Source organism: Bombus vosnesenskii, unplaced genomic scaffold, assembly GCF_011952255.1.
Source record: "Bombus vosnesenskii isolate JDL3184/JDL3185 unplaced genomic scaffold, Bvos_JDL3184-5_v1.1 scf7180000013263, whole genome shotgun sequence".
Lineage (NCBI taxonomy): Eukaryota > Metazoa > Arthropoda > Insecta > Hymenoptera > Apidae > Bombus > Bombus vosnesenskii.
In genome coordinates this window covers 5,033,601-5,057,362 of record NW_022882923.1, presented here as the reverse complement: position 1 = coordinate 5,057,362, position 23,762 = coordinate 5,033,601, and the positions used below count along the sequence as shown (strand labels likewise).

The window sequence follows — 23,762 nt, the reverse complement described above, 5'->3', positions numbered from 1 at the left end:
TCTCCCAACTTTTAATTCATACTCTTAATTCGACATACGAGTTGGTACCGTACATAAAAGTACGTGTCATACGCGATGAACGTGTTAAGAAAAAGTATTGACGTAAAATTGAAATCAGAAATGACGGTACGTTCATATTTACCTCAAACTTTCCAGAAATTTTCCAAAGAAATAGAAGATAGAAGAACACAACTGAATTAAAAATAATACAAAGAACCGAACGGAATTATGAATTAAATTTATTTTCTCTGACTTTTGAAACAACGATGGTATTAGCACTAATTCAATGTTCGCGATTATCCTGTCGAAATTGTTAATTTAAACGAATAAAAAATCATGAATCAAATTGACTCACCAATCTTGACGACTGAGGGTAGCGCTGTGACGTTGAACAGCAGCTGAAGCACGAAGACGGTGGCTACCAGGCAGCCTAAATTCATAGCTCATCTCGAATGCTCACCGTTGCGGCCTCTCTTGTTGGCCCTTTACACGCACACCACCTCACCAATCACGTCCGAGAGCTGGCACACACGACGCTCCTGTGCATTTACCTGAAAGCAAGTTAACAAAGCTCGGATGAGCTTGCAGGTTCTCTGGTGCATTTCGCTGCTGCGACCACAACGCGACAATCGCCGGAGAAAACGCTTCGTACTGCGTACACCGTACACCCAGCGATGACGCTAATGTATAAACTTCGCGTGATAATAATACGAGTTCCCTTAAACTCGCTTTCAGCGAATAGTTCGTACTAAATCTTTCTTTGCTCCATATACCCTGTTGCTCTTTAAATTTATTAATTTATTCTTTCTTGGACTTTAAATATATTTTTTTATCGAGGGATTTTTTTAGTGGAATTTCCATATAAGTTAGGAAATCATTTTTAAAACCATTCTGGATATTTAATGAAGGATATTTTAATAATGTTCCGCGTATTTTATAAAAAAAAGAAGATTTCGGCTTTTCATAATTCCCTCTCCATATATCCCTCTTTAGTCTCTCGTTAGTGCAGCTAATTTTTCTTTATTTTTTGCACGAAACAATATTCGTTTCAAACAAATACGCCTTTTTCTACTAAATTGAAAATATTTCAAAGTAATTTGACATACAACAATATTACAAGAGAAGTGATATTTTTCGTGCACATTTAAGCTCTTCTGGGAACAGTACAATGTTAACAACTCTCTATGGAATATCTCCAGGATTTAAGATTCCGGATCTTTCGTTAAATTATTCACGCGTTTATGAAACAAGGATAATTGTCAATCCTGCGATCGTAAATAATCACTACGACGCAAAATTGGCGGAGTAAGCATCGGCTCAATATGGCAGTCATATCGCTTTATGCTTTATTACAAGTCGACTTGGTAATTACCGTAAATTAATGTGAACAGATGTGCGAGCACGGTGGAACAGAATTACTGATTGTTGAATTATTCGAGCCGAACCGTTTATTCGATATTCCGGATAGATCGTAGCAAATTACATGGACCAGGAAAATCTTTGTCGACATAATAAGAACCGTTTTCATTCAGTTTTTAATCCTGTCCAATTAACGCTTTAAAGTACGTTTTTCATCTCTTCCACATAAATAGCTCATTCACGTTTATTCCTCCAAGCAGTTTCAATTATATTTAATAAAGATGCTTAAAGTACTTAGCTCAAAGTACGAATTCATTCAGTAAAATATGTACGCGTTTCATTGACAGGATCATTAAATTCAGGGTTAAGATAGCGCTTCAAAATTTTTTACTTTTTCACGTACTGAACTGAACTCGTACACTTTTTCACCCGGGAGCTGATATTTCTTGGCCAATTGAAAACTTCGTATTACAAGTTATACATTAGAAAGTTCACATTGGTACCACAGCGACTGAAAACGTGCCAAATTTCTTTCAACAGCTACAGCTATATTTACGTAAATGCAGAATGAAAGAAGAGACTGCCCCGCCATGAAATACCGGTATATTTTCACTTTGCTCTGAATATGCTACAGTGACTTGTATTGCGTGCCTCAAACCAGACGCAATGTTTCTCATTGATCGTAGAACGAGAAGCCGCGCGGCGATTCTACGAGCATTGTCGCAAAATTTACATTTTGCACACGACACCCGGAGCACCCTCCAGGTCGGAATTTATTGTTGCAAACATTCTCATTCACGCTTACGTGTATTCCTGGCCTCAAGCGTAACGCCAGCCTTGTAAAATTGAAATTTATTCACCGAATTTCAGCATTTTTGAAATCATTTGCAGCGGGGCGCCACGCCACGCTTGGCAGAAATGAAACGCATGAGAATTGGTTAACGCGATATTTGAACTGGTTCGATGGTAATCAGTAGCTCTTTTTTCAATCGTTTCCAATCACTCGTTTTTGTATTATCCGTTGATTGATTTTATTCTTTCAGCATTTTTGTCGTTATTGAAATTTAAATTTCCTCCAAAAATTGTCGTTAGAAATGTTTTTGCGCCGACTTGTTTCATTATTTTTATCAATCCAGGAATATTACTGAGCATAAACAAACTTCGTTTGTTATATCATCAAAGATATCGCTATTATACAAGGAAAGTCAGTAACAATAATTTACGATTTCTAATTTGTGATTATTAAAGCGTTGCTAATAATATTAATTAAATTATGCAAGAACTAGGTCCTAGTTCATTATCAACGCGGAATAATATTTTTCTATGAAACGTGGCAAAACGAGACAACAACGAGTAATCGGTAAAAGCAAAATGCAACAGTTGGCGATACCCACCGAGTGCATCAATATTACCACGAATGTTAATGGACAAACGATATTTCGATATAAGTTTATCCACATTTTTCTGCAATTTCAATGTCACTTATCTAGCCGTAAAAAAGAAATGGACGATCGCTCTCTATTTTCGCGGCAACTCGATAAATGGTTAGTCCGTTGGCTACCGTGCGACTCGTAGATAGCAGGGTCGAAGAATTTGTCTTAGGGATTTCGTCCAATTTATTTCACTCTGTGTCTCGGCCATTGGCCACCGTGTAAACTCGACCTCGTGTTAGTCACAAATCCTCCTACGACAATCACCAAGTACTTGTTACCTGTTAAGAAGTAACAATTTCTTCCTGAACAAAGAATTGTCCGACTCTGAATAGATATAAGCCGTATCAAACGTACAGCGGCGCACGTCATTAAAAACGATATCTTTTCCTTATATCTTTTCTCTATCATTTTATTTTCCAAATCTCAAGCGTATAAATTGCGAATTCCAGATTCCAGCTACACGGCGGTTCAATCGATGCGAAAGTACCTCATTAAACGTTATTCGGTGTCTCGAAAATAAAGCCGTGAAATTGCGTCATTGTCTGGCCGCGTCTATCGATAGTTGGTCCGGCTGGTAGACGTTTTATTCGACTTTAATTCAATGTAACGATTGTTTCACGGGTTAGAAGGAATTCTAGGAAGTTGCGTGGCTTCTTACTGTCGCTTCAGAAGAAACAATGCAACGACTTTCGGCCGGCGATAACGCGACTTGGTGTATTCGAAGATTGTTTCAGACTCGTAGACTCGTTGGCGACTATCTTTGGGCTCGCTCCATTTTCGCGTTCGAGCTACGTTTTTACAATGCGAATTCGATGTCTACACCCACGATTTTTCTCCCCTGAATAATACTGGTTACACGTTAAACGGAAATAACATTTTCTCTGAAGAAAAATATGAGGTGGTCGAATTGAAGCGTGTGTTGTTTGAAAAATTATCGCGAGTCGCGGAGAGGCAAGTATTATCACGTTCTACAGTGATTTTTATGTCTTCCCCATGGTGTTTAAATCTCTCGTCTATTTGTGCTAACTGAGGAACGTAAGCACATTAGTTGATTCGACCGAGGTTATTTACACTGCCGACTATAGAATATTTTGGTAAAATATTTTAATAGAAATGGGAATTTAAACAAACACCAGACGAAGACAGTGAAATGGTAGAAGCGTAAATTTTGTGGTGAACCTTTGCAATTTCAACATCCCGGATTGTTTCGCTGGAAAATAAACGAGCGGCAATTAGGCAACCCGTAATTAGAACAGTTCAGCCGAGAAAGTTGCACGTTGCCGATAAATAACGTCTTCCTTTCTTCGAATGCTAACTGCGCTTTCAGGTGAAAATAATATGACCGTTAAACAAAAGGGGTCCGAATCTTATATTTCTTCGATTCAATTTCGTCGTGTCGCTTCATCCGGCCATAATTCGTATCCGCTATAAAAACGTTCTAATCGCATCGAGAAAGAGAAGAAAATAACCGATATGGAAGATAAGAAAAGTTTAGGAAAGAAAAGAAGAAGGACTGATCCATCCCACGCCACGCTTTGAATATCTTTTCTCTTCTTTCTTCTTTTATCTATCTGGACCCTTCTATCTCATCCCCTTGCTCAACACCTTTGTCAGCCACCCTTTCTTTTGTGATTTATGATTGCTCGAAGCATCTTGCCGAGATCATCTAGAAAGCCTCGGGATAAGGAGATAGAGGAAATGTTGGATCGACAGTTCTCTATCTTTCCTCTTCATCGAATAGAAACATGGTTATTTCTTTGGGGAAAAAATATACACTGTCTCACGAAAGTATTTGGATAGTTACTAGATAAAACATCTATATCTATGTTGTATGTGTATTATAAAATATTTAGAAATTTCAGTAGTACTGTAGTAAGACACGACCATTGAGATTATATCGGTCAAACTTGAAACTAATCTGAAAATATACAGGGTGGTTGGTAACTGATGGTATAATACAAGCGGAAAGGGGGTGATTCTACGCGAAAAAAGAAGTCGAAAATATAAAGTATAATATAAAAATTTTTCGTTTGAGGCTTTGTTTTCGAGAAAATCGACTTTGAATTTTCGCTCGGTACGCGTGCGCTTTATCACGTCTCGTTATAACGGATCTCACTGTAGATCGTTGTCTCGATGGAAAAATTAAAAAAAAAAATGAAAAAAAATTTTTTATTCTATATTTTCGACTTTTTTTCCCGTAGAATCACCCCCTTTCCGCTTGTACCACCAGTTACCAACCACCCTGTATATACAGAAATTACAAGACATACAATTATAGTTTATTTTTTAAATGAAAAATTGCCAATCTTCAATCGGAGATGAATAAAGAAAAATTCTCATTATAAAATGCAACGATACGCGAAGCAATTGTGAAGCAAGATATACACGCATCAAAGGCCCAGGAATTTTGCAATATTTCGCATGACGATCGACGGGAACTGATTTTCGCTTATGCGGGCGATTCCACAAAAGGTTCGACAGTAGATGGTTACGTCAGCTCTTACAATAGCTTCATCGATTGCGAGCATTGTCCTTTTTTTATCGATCGTGTTATCTAGTCACGTGCCATTGAAAGATTCGTGAAATTAGGCAGCGAGTCGTACAAAATAAGCGGGTAAAATATTTAAATACGTCGCCTGACTGAATATCAAATCCGGTCTGTGCTCGACGGTCAAAATTTATATTTGCTGGTTGTTGTTCTCTTCAGTCCTCTCCCCCTCTCTCTCTCTCTCTCTCGCTCTCTCTCTCTCTATCTTTTTTTTTTATTTCGGCGGAATGCACCTCTGCCGTCATAAATCTAGAACTCGTGGAAAATTACGAGGCTAATATTTCGAGTCTAGTTTTATCATTATTCTGTCTCAACGTTACTTCGATTTCGTGACTTGGAATAAAAATATAGTTTAATAAATTCGGACAAGAAAAGGCTGACAACGTTTCGCCGCGTCGCGAAATTTAATAAAGAAACCCGCTATGTTCCCTTCGTGTTTTCTTGTAACCTTCGTTTAAAAATTTGACGTCGCACTGATTACGGGGAAGCGCGATTCCTGGATCGAATTTAATTCGACTGGCAGCTCTACGGACTGTCGGCAGCTGGTAGAGTACGTTTCCGTTTTGATCCACGTAAAAAAAAAAAAAAAAAGGAAACAGAAAGAAAGATGATCAACAGGCTAACGAATAGCGAAAACTATGCGAATAAAATATCTTTTGTATCTAAAATTACTTTTTCATAAATTTCTAAATCACTTCATTTAAAAAAATTAAAAACTCTTTTATTGGCCTTTAAAAAGCATCTCAATGAAACGTGTAACTAATTATCAAGCAATCAGCAACTACGAGTACCTAATACAAATGGCGAAAATTCCAAACGTAATAAATGTAGCAATGAATCAACAGCGCTGGCTGCTTCAAATAAATTACATGGAGTAAACTACGTGCGGGTTGCTTGGCAGGCGTCATTTGTACCGGTTCGCCAGGCATAATTTATTCGCGAATTACGCGTCAATGCATCTGCCGTGCAGGAAAGCGCGACGAATAGTCAATTGTAAAATTGTTATTGGTGGTCCAAGTCTAAAATACGTCCTGCTACCGTAATTTACCTCGGCCCATACCCTTCGTCGCGACCCTCTCGCCGGGTATAAGCGGTCGAACGACATTAAAGCTCGTGCCATTGTTCCGACGTGTATTCACTCCGAACTTCAACCACGACCGATGTCAGTTGGCACAGGGTTGGCTGGGATAACCGACCAACCTATCACGCGTCAAAATAAACCTTGTTTCGCCGAACGCGCGGCAAGTCACGTGGAAAAAATATCGCGGACGAATACAGACAGCGTGAAAAAATACGGTGTCAGGATAGTTCACGTCATGCGAGCCACGGTTCTCCGATATTTACCGACGAACAAATCAAGTGTGGACACGTTCGTTTTACCAAGAAATTGGGCCAGATATGTTACGAGATTCTGCGTGTTACGCTCTGTTTCTCGTTCGTACATTTCGAGGGATTCGCATTTCGATGATTATTAATGTGTATGTACCTCTTACCATGTAATATTGAATCACACGTGTTTGGAAGAAAAATTCGGTTCTGAATTTCAATTTTCAGGTCGAGGAGTGTTAAATATAAATTGCACGAATATTCCGACGTTGGAAATAAGAATATCTAACACTCATATATGCAGGTTACTACTAAAAGGAGCATGGAGATCGAAACGAATTTAAGTGTGAGAAACAGGTTAGATATTATTGGCTTCGTCTTATTTAAGAACTCGAATGGAGGCATTCTATTGGATGTTCGAAGATATTCTGACCCGGATATTCAATACCGCGAATAGCAATACCGCGTAAATAATTCAATATTCGACTGTTATATTTAATTGGTCGATTCTGTCGCCATATTTAATTTCGGTTTCTAACGGTCACTCAAGATCGACACTGACACTATGTGCTTTTTAGTTTTCACAAGTTTGCGTTTATTCAAATAGTTACACAGTTTTAAACGATCTAAAACGTAGTAGGGAACAGGTTAAATGTACTCACGAAGCTTTATTGCGTGTGTCAAGTGTTGCCAAGCTGCTGCGTAGGCCGAGGGACGCGGTGTCGTGGGAAATCGATGGATTTACCGATGGACACGTGACGATCGGTGGAGGATTTTCGAAAAGGTGGACGCAGAAGGGCATGCGTGGTCGGTTTCGTTCCCGCGGCACGCGTAAACATAACCTCTATGGCGGTCGAATTTTCATCGCGACGACATAAACACAAACACCCTATCGAGGCAGCGGCCGGCGCGCGACTGCCACTGGTCCTTCGGCCGTCGACTCACGAAACTACCCGAAATCAACCGATCCGCGTTACGAGCCAGCCACGTGCTCCTGCCTCTGTTACACATGCGCCTTCCCACGTGCTCCGTCTGTCCTATAAGGATACCGCTAAAGTACTAGTCAGACGCAACATTTTCTGTCTTCCTTTAATGGACTTTTAATTAAAATTGGTGAAATTCAAAGCATTATAACGCTGTTTAACTATTGTGTTTTGAAACAGTCGCCTAACCACGAAAAACTATGTTTCAATTTACAATTGTATAGATTATTAAAGATAAATTAGATTTTTTACATTTTTGAAAGTATAAACTGTACAAATTCGAAATATTTAGAACAAAAACTGATATATAAGTAATATAAGTTATATAAAGTTATATAAGTAAAAAACTGATAATATATATGAATATAAAGATAAATGCAGAAAATGAATAATATTTATCGAAAAATGTTATCGTTACTAATATCACTAAGACAGCTACTCGTATGTATATTTACTTATATCTGCAGTTTTTAACAAAGCTAACGCTTCCTCTGGGAACTGTCCATTACTTTCTCATTTTAGATCCTTAAGCTACTTATTACGGGATCTGAAGACACCAAGATCAGATCCTCCATACATTCCTTCCTTGAACATTTTCTTGTATCATACTGCTATTTTATTTTATAATATTTTGTAGTTTTGTTTGTTGAAATATGTGACAAACAATTAATGTTTATGAAACAATTGCTACTCTACTACAATACTCTATACAATACTAGAATACTCTACTACAATAGCTGATTTTTTTTTGTCTGCTTCTCCATTGTAGTTCTCCACAGAGCGTTTGTGAGTTCGACCGTTCGATTTTAAAATTAAGTTATACAGAAAGTTACAAAATGTAACATTAGATTTTTACAAAACCAAAGGACTGAATGTGTAGTATAAAACGGACGCGAAATTTTGACCTAACGTTACCAAAACACATAGTTTTACTTAAAAAATCAAAATACATGTACTAGAAAATTGGCTATTAGGTATTAACTGAGTCTGTTCGTTCATCTAATCAATTTTTTTCAAAATTGTCTTTTGCAAAGTCTAAGTATGAATCTTCCTATACAACATTCGTGACACATAAAGTAATTCATTGTAAATAACATCACTTACTAGAAGAAGAAATATCGATCGTTAAATGGTATTCTTGAAAATGGTAGAAATTGCTCATTTTCGTTTACATATTACCCTACTTAAACAATTTTCATAAGTAAATAGCAACCTAAGTAAGGATTTAAGAACTTAAAAATACCGAGAATTATGTAATAAGAAATGACAATTTTCAATAAATATATCAATTTAAATGTTTGAAATCTTAAATAAAATAACGATTTTCGACGAATTTTTAAATTTAAATATCTGGAATTAAAACAATATAATGCTTTTATATGAATTTCTAAATTTTAATATTTAAAAATTAGAACGATATTACGTTATTTATTAAATATTTCAATATAAATATTTGAAGTTTTTCGAACGGTATAAATATGGTTTCTTTATTAGCTTGAAAAAAAGACAGAAATGATTAGAATTTCATTTAGAATTTCATTTTATTATTTTATTTTTAAAATATTAATAATTAAATACGCGATGATATTCTATGAATATTAGATCAAAGTGTCATACAGCTTGCACACCATGTAGAGAATTATTGATTTTAACTGTAGAACAAAGTTAACAACTTCTCTTTCTTACTTCCTGGTTCCGCCATAACTTGGCCACAGGAAACGGTAACGACTTTTCAAGTAACGTTAAAGTAAAATTCATTTTTCGGAGTGGCGAGCGGTATTCGACAGTAAGCAGAAATGAAATTGGCATGACTTACAACTTTTACCATTGGGTACCGTTATACAAACTCCTTTCTATTTTTTTACACCGTAAATTTAAATTGACTTTTTGCTCTGCTGCATATAATTCGGCTTGTTAAATATTTAACGAAATTCAGAGTCTGGCATCTGTAAATAATCTTATCTCTGACTAAATGAAAATTTCATAATAATTTCCCATTATTTACGCTAAAGATTTATAAGGCGAAAGTGGTTGCAGAAGTTTATGAGAGTTTTAAAGAAACCTAGCAGTCGCTCAGATTAATTAGAACCAGACAAACAGAATTTTATATCCGTCTTTAAAACTTTCTACTCCTCCTCCGCAAAGTTGATGCAATTCAAATCTCAGAACTCCTTGCATTAATGTATGTGCCCGTTATGCTGATCGACAAGGCTCCACGAAATCGATCAACGTCTCCACTGACACCACAGTGGAATGCATCAATTTGATGTATGTTCATCTATGCCCTACGTCATAATAAAATGAAAGTAAAATTAAAAACACAAACTCCCTATGAGACGCTCGGTACATCCTCACTACGCGCATCGGCATGACCTTTTTTGAAAGTGAACGCTACAAATCGATTTGAAATCGTCATACCACACGATCTGTTGGGACGTGCTGATGACATATCCCCACATGTTCGGTTTTGTCGATGGGATATGGAATTTTAGACGAGAAAATTAGTTTGTATTATCGATACAAAATGGTCGTGCTTATAAATGGAAAAATTATCGCACGCCGATCTTCTTTTTTTAAGATCAAAGGGAAGGTTAAAAAAGAGACGGCTCAGGGACGTCAAGATTTTACGAGAAAATACACGCGAGAAGCTTATACGAAAGTCTATTAGTTATTACCTTTTTTACCATCCATCTCTCTGAACACATACAGGAATAACGAACACGTGTCGTAAACTAAAAGCAGATTTCAGCAACTTGCATGTCTTCGTACGACTTATATATAAAACTTCTGATTACCTGTAATAAATATTTGAATATTTGCCTCTATGTTATAACAACTTTAACTCCACTACTATTAGCAATTTAAAGAAGATACCAATATTTTATAAAAACAAAATGCAAACTGGACCAGAAGTGACGAATGACTTTCACATTTAAAAGTCTAATTAGAAGAGAAGCGTAAAAGGAAGCTAATTAGAAGAATAGAAATATTTAAATTATTAAAGACGTTTATGACAATTATTCGGAAGTTTTATAGGGAAGAGAATTACGTACCGTTTTGAACATATTCGATGACTCAGGCAGCGATCGTTAGAGGTGAGATTTTCAGGATGTCGCCAAAGTTCTCCGTGGGGTAACTGCACCCCTAACTTTGCCTGGTTGTGTAACACCGACGGTGTGCAAACAGGGCAAGCACTGGACGCAACAGGTCGCATGACATTTATATTTCCGTGTAGATCAGGACTACGGTTTAGCCGGGACACAAACCCGTTGATAAAACGTAGGAATCGTGCTTTCGAACTGTTAGCTACAATCCCAAGTGAACGAGATAGTTGCTTGTATATCCGGAGGATGGCGACGCGCTCGAACTCGGCAAATGCTTCCTCTGCGACTTTCACCGATTCTTTTACGGCCACATCGGCATATGGAATTCCATTTTTTCTTGTTTATCTATACGACCTATAGAAACGTGCTACGGAATTTCATAGCGTTAAAAAATGCTTTCCATACACTTAAATATTGTTCTACATGTTGAATTCCCATCCTCAACGATCACTTCCGGTTCTGTAGCTGTATGTCGCTATAAAATTCTATATGAATATCAATATTTTGTTTTTTTATGGTGCAAGTTTATTACAATTTCGTTACTTTAAAAATTGTTTCTTTTCAAATCAAGCAAGTATACCTAGTAGAGTCGGATAATTTTAAAACGAGATCGAAGATTCTAAAACGAAGGTCGACCAACAGGAAGAAACTGAAGTATGAAAGTGAGATGACGAGAAGATGACATTGCGGTAGGAGAGTTGTTGGCATGAGACACGGTTATCTCACTGCTTCAAAGCGAAAGCAAACTGCAGGCTTATTTAAAGCGGTGACTTCCGTATCCGACTTCCGTTCTTGCCCGGATTCCGTAGAATATCCGCAGGAAATTCCTGGTGCTTTCCGGCTACAATCCTGAAAGAATTTCATCACCACTAAAGAATACATTTTCTAGAAACAGATATTAGAAAGTTAACGTTTATTCTCAGAAATTTATCGCTTCCTTTATCGACGTTCCAGCGTTTCTTTCGTGCGATTAATTAACCAGCCGACTGGTTTTACGCATTGTAATATGACAAATTCGCTGAGAGGTTTGCACTGTAGCTGATCAACACGACGAAGTACAATTCTGTGTTATATGTGTAATAGAAAGCACTGCAAGCCGGGCATAATGGGGAACAAATTGCCATCGCGTACAACATATCGTGTTATGAGACGAATATACCATAATATGGCCGATATAATTTATAACCGGCTTCAGGACGAAACCGTTCGTCCATTAAATACCATTTCCACGATCGACGCGCTAACACGATGACCGTTCTTCAGCTCGCAATGGCTAAACAGATGCGACCCACGAAACGGAATTACTAATTACCGGCCCGCAATTACGCGTAATTGCCCGGGCTCGATGGGAGGGAGTCAGCTTTTAATAATGGTTATATTCATAAAACGCATACTACGCAACGTATATAACACAGCGTGGAAGTTTTGGAAACGGATCAGAGAAACTCTGAACGTTTTGCTATAGGTACGTTGCGTTAATCGTGTTAGAATAATATTTACGCAGTTCGAAATAATAATCTGTCGAAACTTTTGAATCAATTGATACGTTGCGTACATGCATTAATACGTTTCATTCGCACGTATTTCAATCTTTCAATGAATTTTTCCAAATTCCCTCTTTTTGAATCATCCATTTCCGGTCCTTTTTCAAACGCGACATCGTATCGTTAGTTGCGTTGATAGTAACAAGCTGAAGCCGACGCCCCTGAAAATATCGATCAATCGAGCAAACAGACGCGCGAATTATTTGTTCATATCTCTTTTGCACTATGTTCGCACTAAAATTTTCCTATTGTTTTATTTAATTTGCATATCCTTTGAAGTATCTTGGTCTTCTGAAAACGCCCGCATTCTCACACTTGTTCTCGTATATTGTAGAAGTTAGACGGTTCTTCTCGGGCAAATACTGATCACTCGATCTGGATTTTCTCTCCACTGCTTTTACTGTAAATTAAAAAATATTACTATCATCACATATACATCGAACCAAAATATGATTCCTCCGTCTATTGATAGGAAATCAATCAATCAGTCGGTATTGATAGGAAAAGCGATCTTGCAAAACGATAACGGTAACGAAAAATCCTTTAATGAAACCAATGCTCCTGAAAAACCGTCTGTTTTAAGTGAAACTGAATTTATTTATTTATTTATTTATTTAATGGACGTAGGCCGTTTGCTGTCGGATATTACATGAATTAAACTACAAAAGAGTACGTACCATTTTTAAGTTACGATTTATACAAACTCATATAAGTTAAATGAAATGCAAGGCAAATTACAATCGCGTAAAATATTGGTAAACATACGCATTAGGATGTGATATCGTGATTACTCTCACAGTTTGATAGTGTTTACCGTAGAAGATAGGGAACATTTATGATAGTTAAAAAAATACGAAATTATGGAAATTCGAAATGATTTTCTCTCGTTTCTTTGCATAGAAATATGAATTATTTTGTGGATATTTATGGGAAATTCAAAGAAATTTAGACAAAAATACAAAATACGTAAATTACTTATAGTATATCATTTCAATATATATGTATTATTTAATAAATTAAACAAATCTTTGCTTACGAAACTAAATAATACTAAATAATACAATACGTTCTTTGTTGAGAATTTCATAAAAATAAATTTATAATTTATCGTCATTTATCAAGATTTGCGTAGGCTTTATTGGTCAGGGCGCTAATAAAGGCGGTGATCGGCGGAGCGGGGAGGCATCGGTGCTGGTTAATTTGGCTTGGTGCCCTTGATTAAACGTCTGTCCCTTATCGGGATTCGAGTACACCGTCCGCCTATAACCCTTCCGGTATGCTGGCTGAAAATTTATCGGCCGGACGGTGGCAAGGGTGTCGCCCTGGTATTGTTTTTCCGTTATCTTCAGTATGGTTTAGATTACTCGTGCTTCCGTAGTCGGTGCTCGCGACGAGGTTGCCGACCGGAACAATCATGGGCGGCAACGATGTCTGCCGTGTGCCAAACGATAAGCCGCCAGTTAAGCTCGACACAAAAGCGCTCGCTAGTGTGTAATAGCAAGGTACTCTGCCCTTGGAAATATTATACTGACGGGAAAGGAACTAATCGATCAACTTCGAGGTCGATTTATTTGAAAATGATTCCTCAAGCAGTAAAGAATTTCGATATAACTTGAGATTTAAAAAATTATACAAGATCGAGATATGGAATAGTAAGAATCAAAGATACCTCCTGTTTCGTTTCTTTTTAATTGAACTATTGCAGACTTTGATCGATCGATTCTTCGACGAGGAAGGAAGTGATATAAAATCAGAAGTTAACGTTTATTTAATGGAGGTGGGATTCGACGGTTGCCATGCTATTTGAAAGTCAAATTAAACGAGTAAAGAAAGGGTAGAGACGATCGTAACGAGAATGAATGGGAAACCGATGGTTGGAATCGCTGAAGATCGATAAGAAGTGCTGAAAACGACGCTGAGGACTCGTAAAACGAAGAAAGGGAAGAATGCTATATAGCAGATAGGATCTGTCATACTTTCACTCGCACGAGATTCGATTTGTCTCGTTCATCTACCATTCATTACTCGAGTAACGAACATTTTCTCGTACTGAAAGTTTACATTAATTCGTCCCGATTTAAAAAAAAACTCGTCGATTTAAAAAAAAACTCGTCGACTTAAAAAAAAAACTCGTAGATTTAAAGGACTCGACGACACCGAAACGAAGAAAGTTCAATTAACGAGATAGATCGCGTCTCGCATGTTGCAACACGTCGTACGGCGTACGAAAATCTGGTTAAACGCATGTACACCCCATTTCTGCTGACATCCTCTCACGAACTTCTGTTGTTATCAGATTCCGACCGTAAAGTCGACGCGTTATCCGCGATACTGGCAGAGTCACGAACTTCCCATGAATCTGTGTTTCTGACTGGCCCGGCCGCGTTACGTATCGCTACCACGTCGAAAGCTTCTGTTTTCCGATCGAGACATCGAAATATCACGCAACGACTGAGTTTCTTCCTCGAAAGTAACTACTTTTGACAAATTTCGCTCGTTCTCAGACTCTAGCTGTATTTCTACGAGCTAACAAACACACGTCACGCATACCTGATATCTGTCTTCTTTTATCATTTCCTTTCTTCCCTGTCTTTCGTCTTCTGTTCGTTTTAAAGGCAATCTTTTCCAAGACAACGACGACATTCCATGCAATCTACCGTAACGACCTTTGATGTCGAATCTCCCTGTGGCCAATGAAGATAATGTTCGTGTCTGCCGTCCGTGACCTGAGTCGATAGTATCTCATGATAACGAGAGAAAAGAATTCGTTAACGAGCCGTACGAGCACGAGTCAAAGGGTGGGTGGAGTTTCGCGTGCGTGGTCGGCCAAGGTGTCAATGTTAATTGCGTCGAAGAACTTTCACGTCTTGAACAATTCCGAGCTGTCCCGTTGTTACGTCCATTCGTTTCAGGTATTCGACAGCATCGACGTTGATCATTTTCAACAAGTTCTCTAGGATATGAGCGCGGCGGTGCTGTCAGCCGCGAAGAATAGTTCAGCTTCCCTTTTCGCGAAGAACAATGATATTTAAAGGCATTTCTCGTAGCCAATTCGACAGCGATTTATTATCTAACCGCGAGAGAGAGACTTACAAATTCAGCGCATTCACCGCGGCCCACCTTGTCAGGCGAAAATCACGTTTCTCCTTCAAATTCACCTCAGAAATTCGCATCCATCAAAGTCTTCCTTTCCGCTTCCAAATTTATTCTGCTCGTCCATTTCGAAAACTTCGTCCATTAATATCGCTTGTTGTCCCGTTAAATATCAAACCTGGAATTTTAATTGTTCATATGGTGACGGGACTGAATCCGACTGAGATATCGAAGTGTACCACGAAAACTATGAAAATGTGTTATTATTCGCAAGCTGGTTGATTTCAGCGTGCGATAAAATTGTCATTTTGGCCATGATATCATTTTCGAGAATTCTAGCACGTACATTGTCGTAGATAGCGCATTAGTGCAAAGTGAATTCAACCTCCCTCGGAGCGCGTTACGCCATTACGAGAATTACCAACGCGACTGCATTGCCTCTCTCTGTTTTTCTCCGTGTTACCGTAAAATTGCTCCGTTTATTGGGATTCATTGTTGTCCTCGTTCGGCGGCGCGCTCTGCCGTATTTACACGAGCTGCAACACACCAATCGGACGAAGAACGGGATGAGTGTCGGCTGCCAGTGTCAAATTAATTTCCGTCGTGCAGCATCATTGTCGCCCCCCTCGGCCCGATAAACGTTTTCGAGAAACGTTACCGTTTCAATCCCGCGTCATAGTCGGCGTTTTACCGAATAATAGCTTCTCAATAAGCTGAAAATATTGTCGAGCTCTTTGTTCGCGATCATAATTAAAGCTTCAATTTCTTTTGTAAATAGTAACTCATTATCGATGAATGCGAAACACGCTCCGTGCGTGATTTATATGTGAAAGAAGAGAAGGACGCAAGTTCCACGCAAAATACTCCGCTGCAAAGAGTCTCTTTTGTTACGTTTTCAGCGGCGTTTCATTAAACGACGCCATTCTGCTAGGGATGTTTATGTCGTTCGTTGAATCAGGTATTGTTCACTTAACTGGCACGATCCTAGGTGTAACATTCATTTAATGGGCACGATGGGGGTAAAATTGCAGCGAATCATGATTTCGTCGGGTTCCATAGAATTTCAGCCCGGGGCCAGGATAATCGGATTCTCGTTGGGAGTGCTTTCATGCGATTCATTAGAGCGCCATTTATATTTCTCGATGGTGAGAAACGAATCAATCGGGCAAAGTATGTTTAATGGCAGCCGACCTCGCACGATCTTCTGTCAAATACCAGTTCCAACGATTGAATTTTCTACATAACATCCAAACGGGAAGCTTAATCGAGGGGAAAAGAATGGTAGACGAATTACGTTATATCGTGCACTTAAAACGACAAAGACGAAACAATGTCGCGTAGAGATTTTTTGTCGCAACTGTACCTGGCAGCGTGCTCTAACCTTTCTGTAAAAAGTTGTTGTTCCACGATAAAACGATACGCCAGTTAACATTGTTTACGGCTCGTTCGATTCCATAAAATCAATAGACCAGCATGACGCGTCGATTAAAAAATATTCCAACATAGCGACCATTTTACCGCGATTCGACGAGCCTATCATTTTTATTCGTTCGATTGAATTACGGTCGGTTGCTTATTCTCGAAAAGTACGAACGCGTGTCTTTTCTCATCGACAATCTTAAATGTTATGAAAGCACACTGTCAGCACGTGACAATATCCACTCGTAAAGTCGTTCTTTATCTTTCTCTTATTCAGAGTTTCTCGTAATCTTACGGAAGTTTCATTTCAGGAATATTCAGCTGTTCAACAATCGTGTTGTTCAACTATAATCAAATTATACTTGTTTCTATTTATTTCAATAAATTAATAAAAATCGCGAGAATAATGCATCGTGCTCATCGCGTTATCGTTACCCACGTACAAAGATAAAAGTTATGCATTTACGCGAAAATATTTACGAGTTAATTAAATATATAAGTGGAACCTTTGAGAATAGCAGCTCAAGACGTTTCAATTCACTCGCTGTCGCGTTGGTCGCTTAATAAAATCAGAAGTATTTCTCCGCAGTATTCGCCATGAACGGAAGAAAATTTACTTTTTCATGTTTATTGCTTGTCGTTTTACTGCAGGTATGTAAAGCTCGCATTTCCAAGTTGCCTGAATCGCAATGCATGCCGCTTGCTTTTAGAGAGAAAGAGAGAAAAAAAATAACGATTTTGACGCCCGAGAATGAAGCATCAAAGGTTTAAGCTGAAATAAACGAGGCATAATGTTCATACAAGAAACGCTGAACGTATCGTGAACGCACGAGAAACTTTGCAATTTAAACGAGTTAACTTGTTTTTAATTTACGTCACTCCAATGTCCATGACACGATTCTCAGCGATAAAATATATAATTCATCTTCGATCGTTACTCATGCGTCTCTTAACGGCGATATGGAAAAGGAAACAGCAACAAAATGTCAATATTAAACGAAAAATAATTAAAGTACTCGTATTTATTTTTCAGATGACCGAATCTGTTACTGAAAATGTTTCAATCAACAATATTCTATCGGTATTCAAGGACGTAATTTTACCGCAATTACGGTCAACATCCAGTAAAATCGCGGAGCAGTTAAACACTCGACGGATGCGGGAACCAAAAACTACTACAATGTCACCACCAATTTTTATGCAATCCAACACTCTTTTGACAGCTAGTAACTCGGTAAATAATATTAATTACATATCAGATGGTATAAATATGAATAAAATAAATATAAATAGTTCTCTGAATTGTCTACACTTGAAATAAACTATGTAAAACACGGTGATGATTTAAATGCAAGTTGTTAATAATTAGGTATATGGAATATTAATAAGTTCGCGAACAGTAAAGAATACATATTATAACTTTTTAAAATTCTATCTATTAACATATTTAATGATGAGTTAGAATTGAATTCAGGAGGGAAATAGTTTTCGAATGATTACTTTCATCTTGTGGACACGAAGAAATATAAAATGATCGAGAAGAGTTTGAAACGTAGAACAGATACGCGAACGTTTGCAATCTAACATACAGCAAAAGTTTATAGTGACTTGTTTCCACAAAGTTCGTTTGCCTAGTGAAAGCCGCCTGGTAATAATTGAGTTTCAAGCTTAATCGTACAGTTTAGGTTCGGCTTGTTTGCCATGATTTAACCCAAACTACAGGTTGCGCCATACGCCAGATCGCTCCAATCGCAAGTCGACTAACTAGATAAACATGATAAATATAACTTCGTTAAATCGCTGCGCTGTTGTTTGTAACAATACAGAAATTCATCGACGTCGTAATTATAGGATAACATGCTTAGGATAACACGAAATAGATTGTGCCAAAGCTCGAAAGTACGTCGTGCGTGCGACGATTCGTGAAACTATCTGCAATTACTATACGATACTACTATACTTGTATACTGTAAGTATACAAAAACGTCTCATATTTGTGCGTTGTGCAAAATATGTTAAAATTTAATTAGACTCTTAGAGAAACGCGATTATATCGGTGAAGTTGGGAACAAACCTGAAGATGAAAATAGAAGTTACGAGATATCTATTCCAAACGTAGACTCCGCAGAGATTATAAAAATACTTATATAAAAGTTTCATGTATAGAGTTTTTTGGATTTATTCCAAATTTTACTAACAAAGCCGTAACTGTGTCTCATTTCAATGTTAATAAGGTTCCAAGAGGTTTTCCATATATATCAATCAATTCGACAAAACTGGTTTATAAACAATTCAACAAAACTGGTAGAAATTGCAATTGCAGTTTAAAGTTGCATCAACGTGTCCCCGTTTCTATTACGTTATCGAGTATCGTTGCGAAAAGAACAAGTTAGCGGGGTGGAAAACAGTCAGGAAGGAAAACAGATAGAACCGGCTCCTTACTTATGCACGGTTTTATTAAATACAAAAATCGAGGTACTCAAACAGATATAGAGTAGTGGTAGCTATTGTATTCAATGATTGTACACAGGCAAATAACGCAGCGGCCATCAATGCCAACCGCTTGCAGCGTTGGTCCCAGTGGTTGTCCTTGCACAACTTTTTCCCTTCCTTGTCTCGTGTCGGCGCGATCGCCAACGCAATGTCAACGAATGCGCTTGTCTAGCTACGTTAGCTCGTGTAAAACCCACCTTAGAAAGGCCTGATTCGCCAATCAACTGCCTCTATGGCCACATGGCATCGACCGGTTTCTCACAAGCGATTCGATTTTTCTTTTACAGGAACAACAAGCGACGAGTAAAGAAACGGACGTACAAGGGAATAAGCAGTTTGATCTACAAATGGTAGAGAGGAACCTTAAGCAGCAACGGGGATGCGCTACCGGTAGAGACGGACCCCGAGGGACCGGAAACTATCGCGGGCGGTGCTGTTCCTGTTGATACGACAACGTTACTTAAGGGAGTCTCGCCGAGTGCGATCGTACCTAGAGGTGAAATCAAATTAATTCTCGCTGATGCGAAGGCCGTCGAACTTCCGGAAGTACTCGTCACCGTGCTCGAGCTCGATGCTGAACCCTCGATCCTTGTTGGCTCTGTAGTATCTGCAAATAAATTTCGTTACACTGGAATAGAGCATATGTAAATAGTATCGATGTCACACGGTCCCAGTAACATAATTACTGTTGATCTTCTACGTTCTAGATGAGGTTGATTTAGTGGGTTGTTTACAGCTCGAAGCTTTAATCAATTCGAAGGCAGATTCCTATCATAAAACGATCTCTAGCAGCTAGTATCTTTCTCATGAGGAACAAGATAGATGACAAAGTTCGTTCAACATAACGCGCCCCCTAAATATTATTCTCTATCGTATGAAATGTCTAATATCGTTTTATCGATCTTTTACTCCTTCCTTTTCAACAAATATCTTTTGTCCTTATAGATAAATATATGTATCAGTTACTATATATAATATATGTATCAAGACTGGGAATTTTCTCTTTTTAATTGTTACGTACATATTTAAATTTTTAATTTAAATTTAAATTAAAGATAAATCTTACCTGACGCTAAACCAGATACATCACTGGTTTGTTCAGCACTTATGTTGCTTGAAACCGACACATTGGCGACCGCACTGGAAGACACGCTTGCAGATTTAGCGGTTGCCGAAGCAGCAACACTAGCAGCAGTCACTGCTTCAGGTGTGGAAGCTTCAACGCCAGCCGGTACCGGTATCGGTGGAACGGTTGGACCAGCGATGATTATAGGCCCGGTGGAGGGACCTATTACGGCGTTCGCTGACGCTATGCCTATTGTTTCTCTAATTGCCGTGGCCGTGACGTTCGTCGATGCTTTCGTGGTCGATGATTCTTCTGCGCTTTCGATTGCAACAACCGCCTTCGCTGACGCTGCAACGGCGCCTTTCTTTGTTTCTGCTTCGGCTGACGCTGCGTTATTGGTGTCTGCGATAGCGACGGAATTGTCGGATGGCGCTACTAGCGTCACCGCGCCAGCCGAAGCTCCTTTAACGAGGACTGTATCTTCTGGCACAGCTGAGGCAATGGTTGGTTCTAAAAAGAAAACAAAAGAAAACGAAAAGAAATACAAAATAATAACTTTAGCAACTTTTCATAACGATAGCAACTTTTATCTACTTTTCTCGTAATCGTCCAGTACGTTCTCCTGAATACGTTCAAATTTATGGATGTACTAAATTTGTAATTCGCTGAAGGAACGTGGTACAGATAAATTCTTGGCTTTATGTATCTCGTAAAATGTTCACGTTAATAGTAGAAGCCGGTACTGTTTGTTCGTGTAAGTCGAATAGTTTTAAATATAGGCTTCGGTTGATGGCGCCATAAATATTCAGATTGAATTCAAAATCCTTCGAAACAACCCCGGCTCTTTCGTTGCCTTTCTAAACTTTCTAAACCCCGAAGAACAATCGTGCGTTATATTTTATCCCAAATGATAAATTACTTAGCGTCGTTGGAGGAGGAGAGCTGGTTACGGCAGCTCCTGGAGACACGATGGTCACTAGTCCGGAAGACGATCCCTCGACGACAGTTTTTGTTACGGGGCCAGCAACTATGGTTTGAGCTTTCTTGGCCGGTTCCGCGGGTAACAGGCTCACCGCAGGTGCGACTCCATAAACTGGTGCAACGAGCAATGGTCCCGCCGATTGTCCGACGCCCACTATTTCATGATAAGGCCAGCTGCTTGCGCGAACGGACGTTAAGAAAATCGATGCCACAAACCGTAACTGAAAACGGATAAGGCGTGATTTATTAAGACGAGCGTCAGAAACTATCACGTGGGTCGCGGCGACACAATAGTTGAAATGCTTTCTTGTAATCTTACTCGTAAATATCTCTCCCAGGTATTAAACTCAAACCTAAAAACACCTTCGCATCAACTCCAGTGAATATTACGATAATCAAGCGTATACCCTTCTGTATTACTCAACACCATGGAGAGAGAGAGAGTCTATCATTCGATTTAACGAATCAGGATTTGAACTTTGACCTTTGCCGAGCTCGATTCTGTCGAGTATACGTACTTAGGTCCTAAATGCACGGTTTCTCTCCAAGTCTAACGCTCGAACGTCAGCTATTCACAAACACGTTGAGAAATTTCGAAATTACCATTCGAATCTGCGTTATCTCGTGCCAAATGGAAGCTATGTTTTGTTAACGAATGTCAGCTATTTTTTCACGAGGATTTAACAAATGTCGATTGTAATAAGGATAACTAGATTGATCATAGTTTAAACATGATCTGCTGCCGTGAGTCGTGTTAACGAGACGGCTGATTCGAGAACAATATCCGACACGCATATATACGATCCAGTGGCCACGGATAGAATCACATACGCATCGCGAATTTGCATAACTCGGTTTTCCGGCAGACGTGCCGCGCATGAACACGTCATCGCTGCACACATCGTTGCATCTACGTGGACATCATTAGACCAAATTTTTTTAACGCCGCGAACGCTTCCTCAGAGAAAGAATTCGCTCCCTTGATCATAGGTATTAAGTAATGATCGAAACTGATCGACGAATCGATGATTGGATTTGCGATGAAACTAGGATTGGATAGAATTCGTAACGATGAGAAAATTTTGAAAAATATTGCGTCGATACCGATTAGATTCTAGGGAATCGTAATGACAAAAAGGTTTAAAAATCGATCTTTCATAGCAGAGATTTCAATTAGAAGAATAAATTGATACGCGTTATTATATTCCCGTACTTTAACGCGACGAAATTTCACCGTAATAACTGTCAGACCATTATCACTGTAACGCGACAATTATGCGACGTATTTAAACGGAATCAATGGATTACCCATCTTAATCAAAGTTATAGAACGCGGCCATACGTTTCAATTATCCGACTGTCAGCTAACACTGCGGCGCTCTATATATCAATGAAACATTGGTCAGAGACGGCGAGCCGTTCATATTTCACTGACGACACGAAAGTGCATTACGAGCTAACAGATTAAAGTTTTCTCATCAGGAACTGCTGCACGGATTCCCCCTATTTTCGTAACAATTTCTTCTTCGACTTGCTCGATGAGCTACGATAAAGTTTCTCAGCTTACCAGCAACTTCATGGCTCGGTCCGTTCGACAAATCCGTTTTTCTTTTCTCTTATTATCTCTGTATCCCGCGGAATTTTCCCGCCAGTATACCGTTGTCTACTGAACCATTTCGAACCGGCTTGAACCGTTATATAGTCCATTACGTATAACCTCCGATGATGAGTAAGGAAAAATGGTCACCGCGCCCTGTTTCCCTCGTAAAGATACAGACTCTTTGGAATTCCGTGCGCAGAAAAGCAGAACAAAGACGCTGGCCTGCACGGTCTGTGCCCGTAGTGCACAATTGTTATGACTTGTTGCAGACCAGTTCCCTGCCGACTACCACTTTCCACTATTAAGATGCGAATCGGATTTTGGAATGTTTTGCAATTTGCTTGCTTGGTGAGAAGTAAAAGTTGCTCCTTTGTACTTTGATTCTTCTCTTGCGCGAGACGGTGAGCTTTGATTACGATGCAGCTACGTTTATTGAAGCGAAGCTGTAGTTAGCGTCCGTTTAAATGAACACTTGTCGATTGAATCCACTTATCTAAACGCGAACTGCTATTATGCGAGGAATTATAGGCAGTGGAGAGAATGAGTGGACTTCTATTATAGAGTCTGCAATTATACAAAGTGTTTGTTCCACCGATGGGATCAGATAAGTGGAATTCTACGGTGTACAGTGTACTTTTATCATTAGACAATGAAGACAGAATAAACAGATGCATTGCCCATTACACAGAAAGCAAAGATTTAGATGTCTACGAACGTTGAAGATTTTCCTAGGATGAAGGAATCCTTTCCAGGAATTCTTAACTCTATATTTATCTTCTATCCAAGTAGTATCTCAGTAAAAAAAATCAAGAA

At 38.7% G+C, this 23,762-nt stretch overlaps 2 protein-coding genes across 9 annotated transcripts in view; both read right to left on the bottom strand.

Moving 5' to 3' along the window:
• Nucleotides 1-7,592, bottom strand: part of LOC117232889 (glutamate receptor ionotropic, kainate 2-like) — a 113,981-nt gene extending 106,389 nt beyond the window's left edge. For all 8 annotated transcript variants that reach the window (XM_033492653.1, XM_033492669.1, XM_033492661.1 and 5 more), the window contains exons 1-2: nucleotides 7,329-7,592; nucleotides 356-551 (exon numbers count right to left, since the gene is read on the bottom strand). In XM_033492653.1, coding sequence (XP_033348544.1) covers nucleotides 356-440 — 85 coding nt within the window. In that variant the 5' untranslated portion in view covers nucleotides 441-551; nucleotides 7,329-7,592. The remainder of the gene's footprint in view (nucleotides 1-355; nucleotides 552-7,328) is intronic.
• Nucleotides 7,593-19,244: 11,652 nt separating this feature from the next.
• LOC117232982 (platelet binding protein GspB-like) lies at nucleotides 19,245-23,048 on the bottom strand. Its single transcript, XM_033492811.1, has 4 exons — nucleotides 22,917-23,048; nucleotides 21,288-21,570; nucleotides 20,369-20,878; nucleotides 19,245-19,909 (listed from the first exon to the last, which is right to left on the bottom strand). Exons 1-4 carry the CDS (start codon nucleotides 22,926-22,928, stop codon nucleotides 19,644-19,646), a joined length of 1,071 nt encoding a protein of 356 aa, XP_033348702.1. The 5' UTR covers nucleotides 22,929-23,048; the 3' UTR covers nucleotides 19,245-19,643.
• Nucleotides 23,049-23,762: the final 714 nt, after the last annotated feature.

Coding starts and splice junctions, on each gene's coding strand:
- LOC117232982 (XM_033492811.1), bottom strand. Junction 20,879..21,287: donor TCCTCCTCCAACGACGCTAA/GTAATTTATCAT, acceptor TTTTCTTTTTAG/AACCAACCATTGCCTCAGCT. Junction 19,910..20,368: donor TGTATCTGGTTTAGCGTCAG/GTAAGATTTATC, acceptor ATTTATTTGCAG/ATACTACAGAGCCAACAAGG.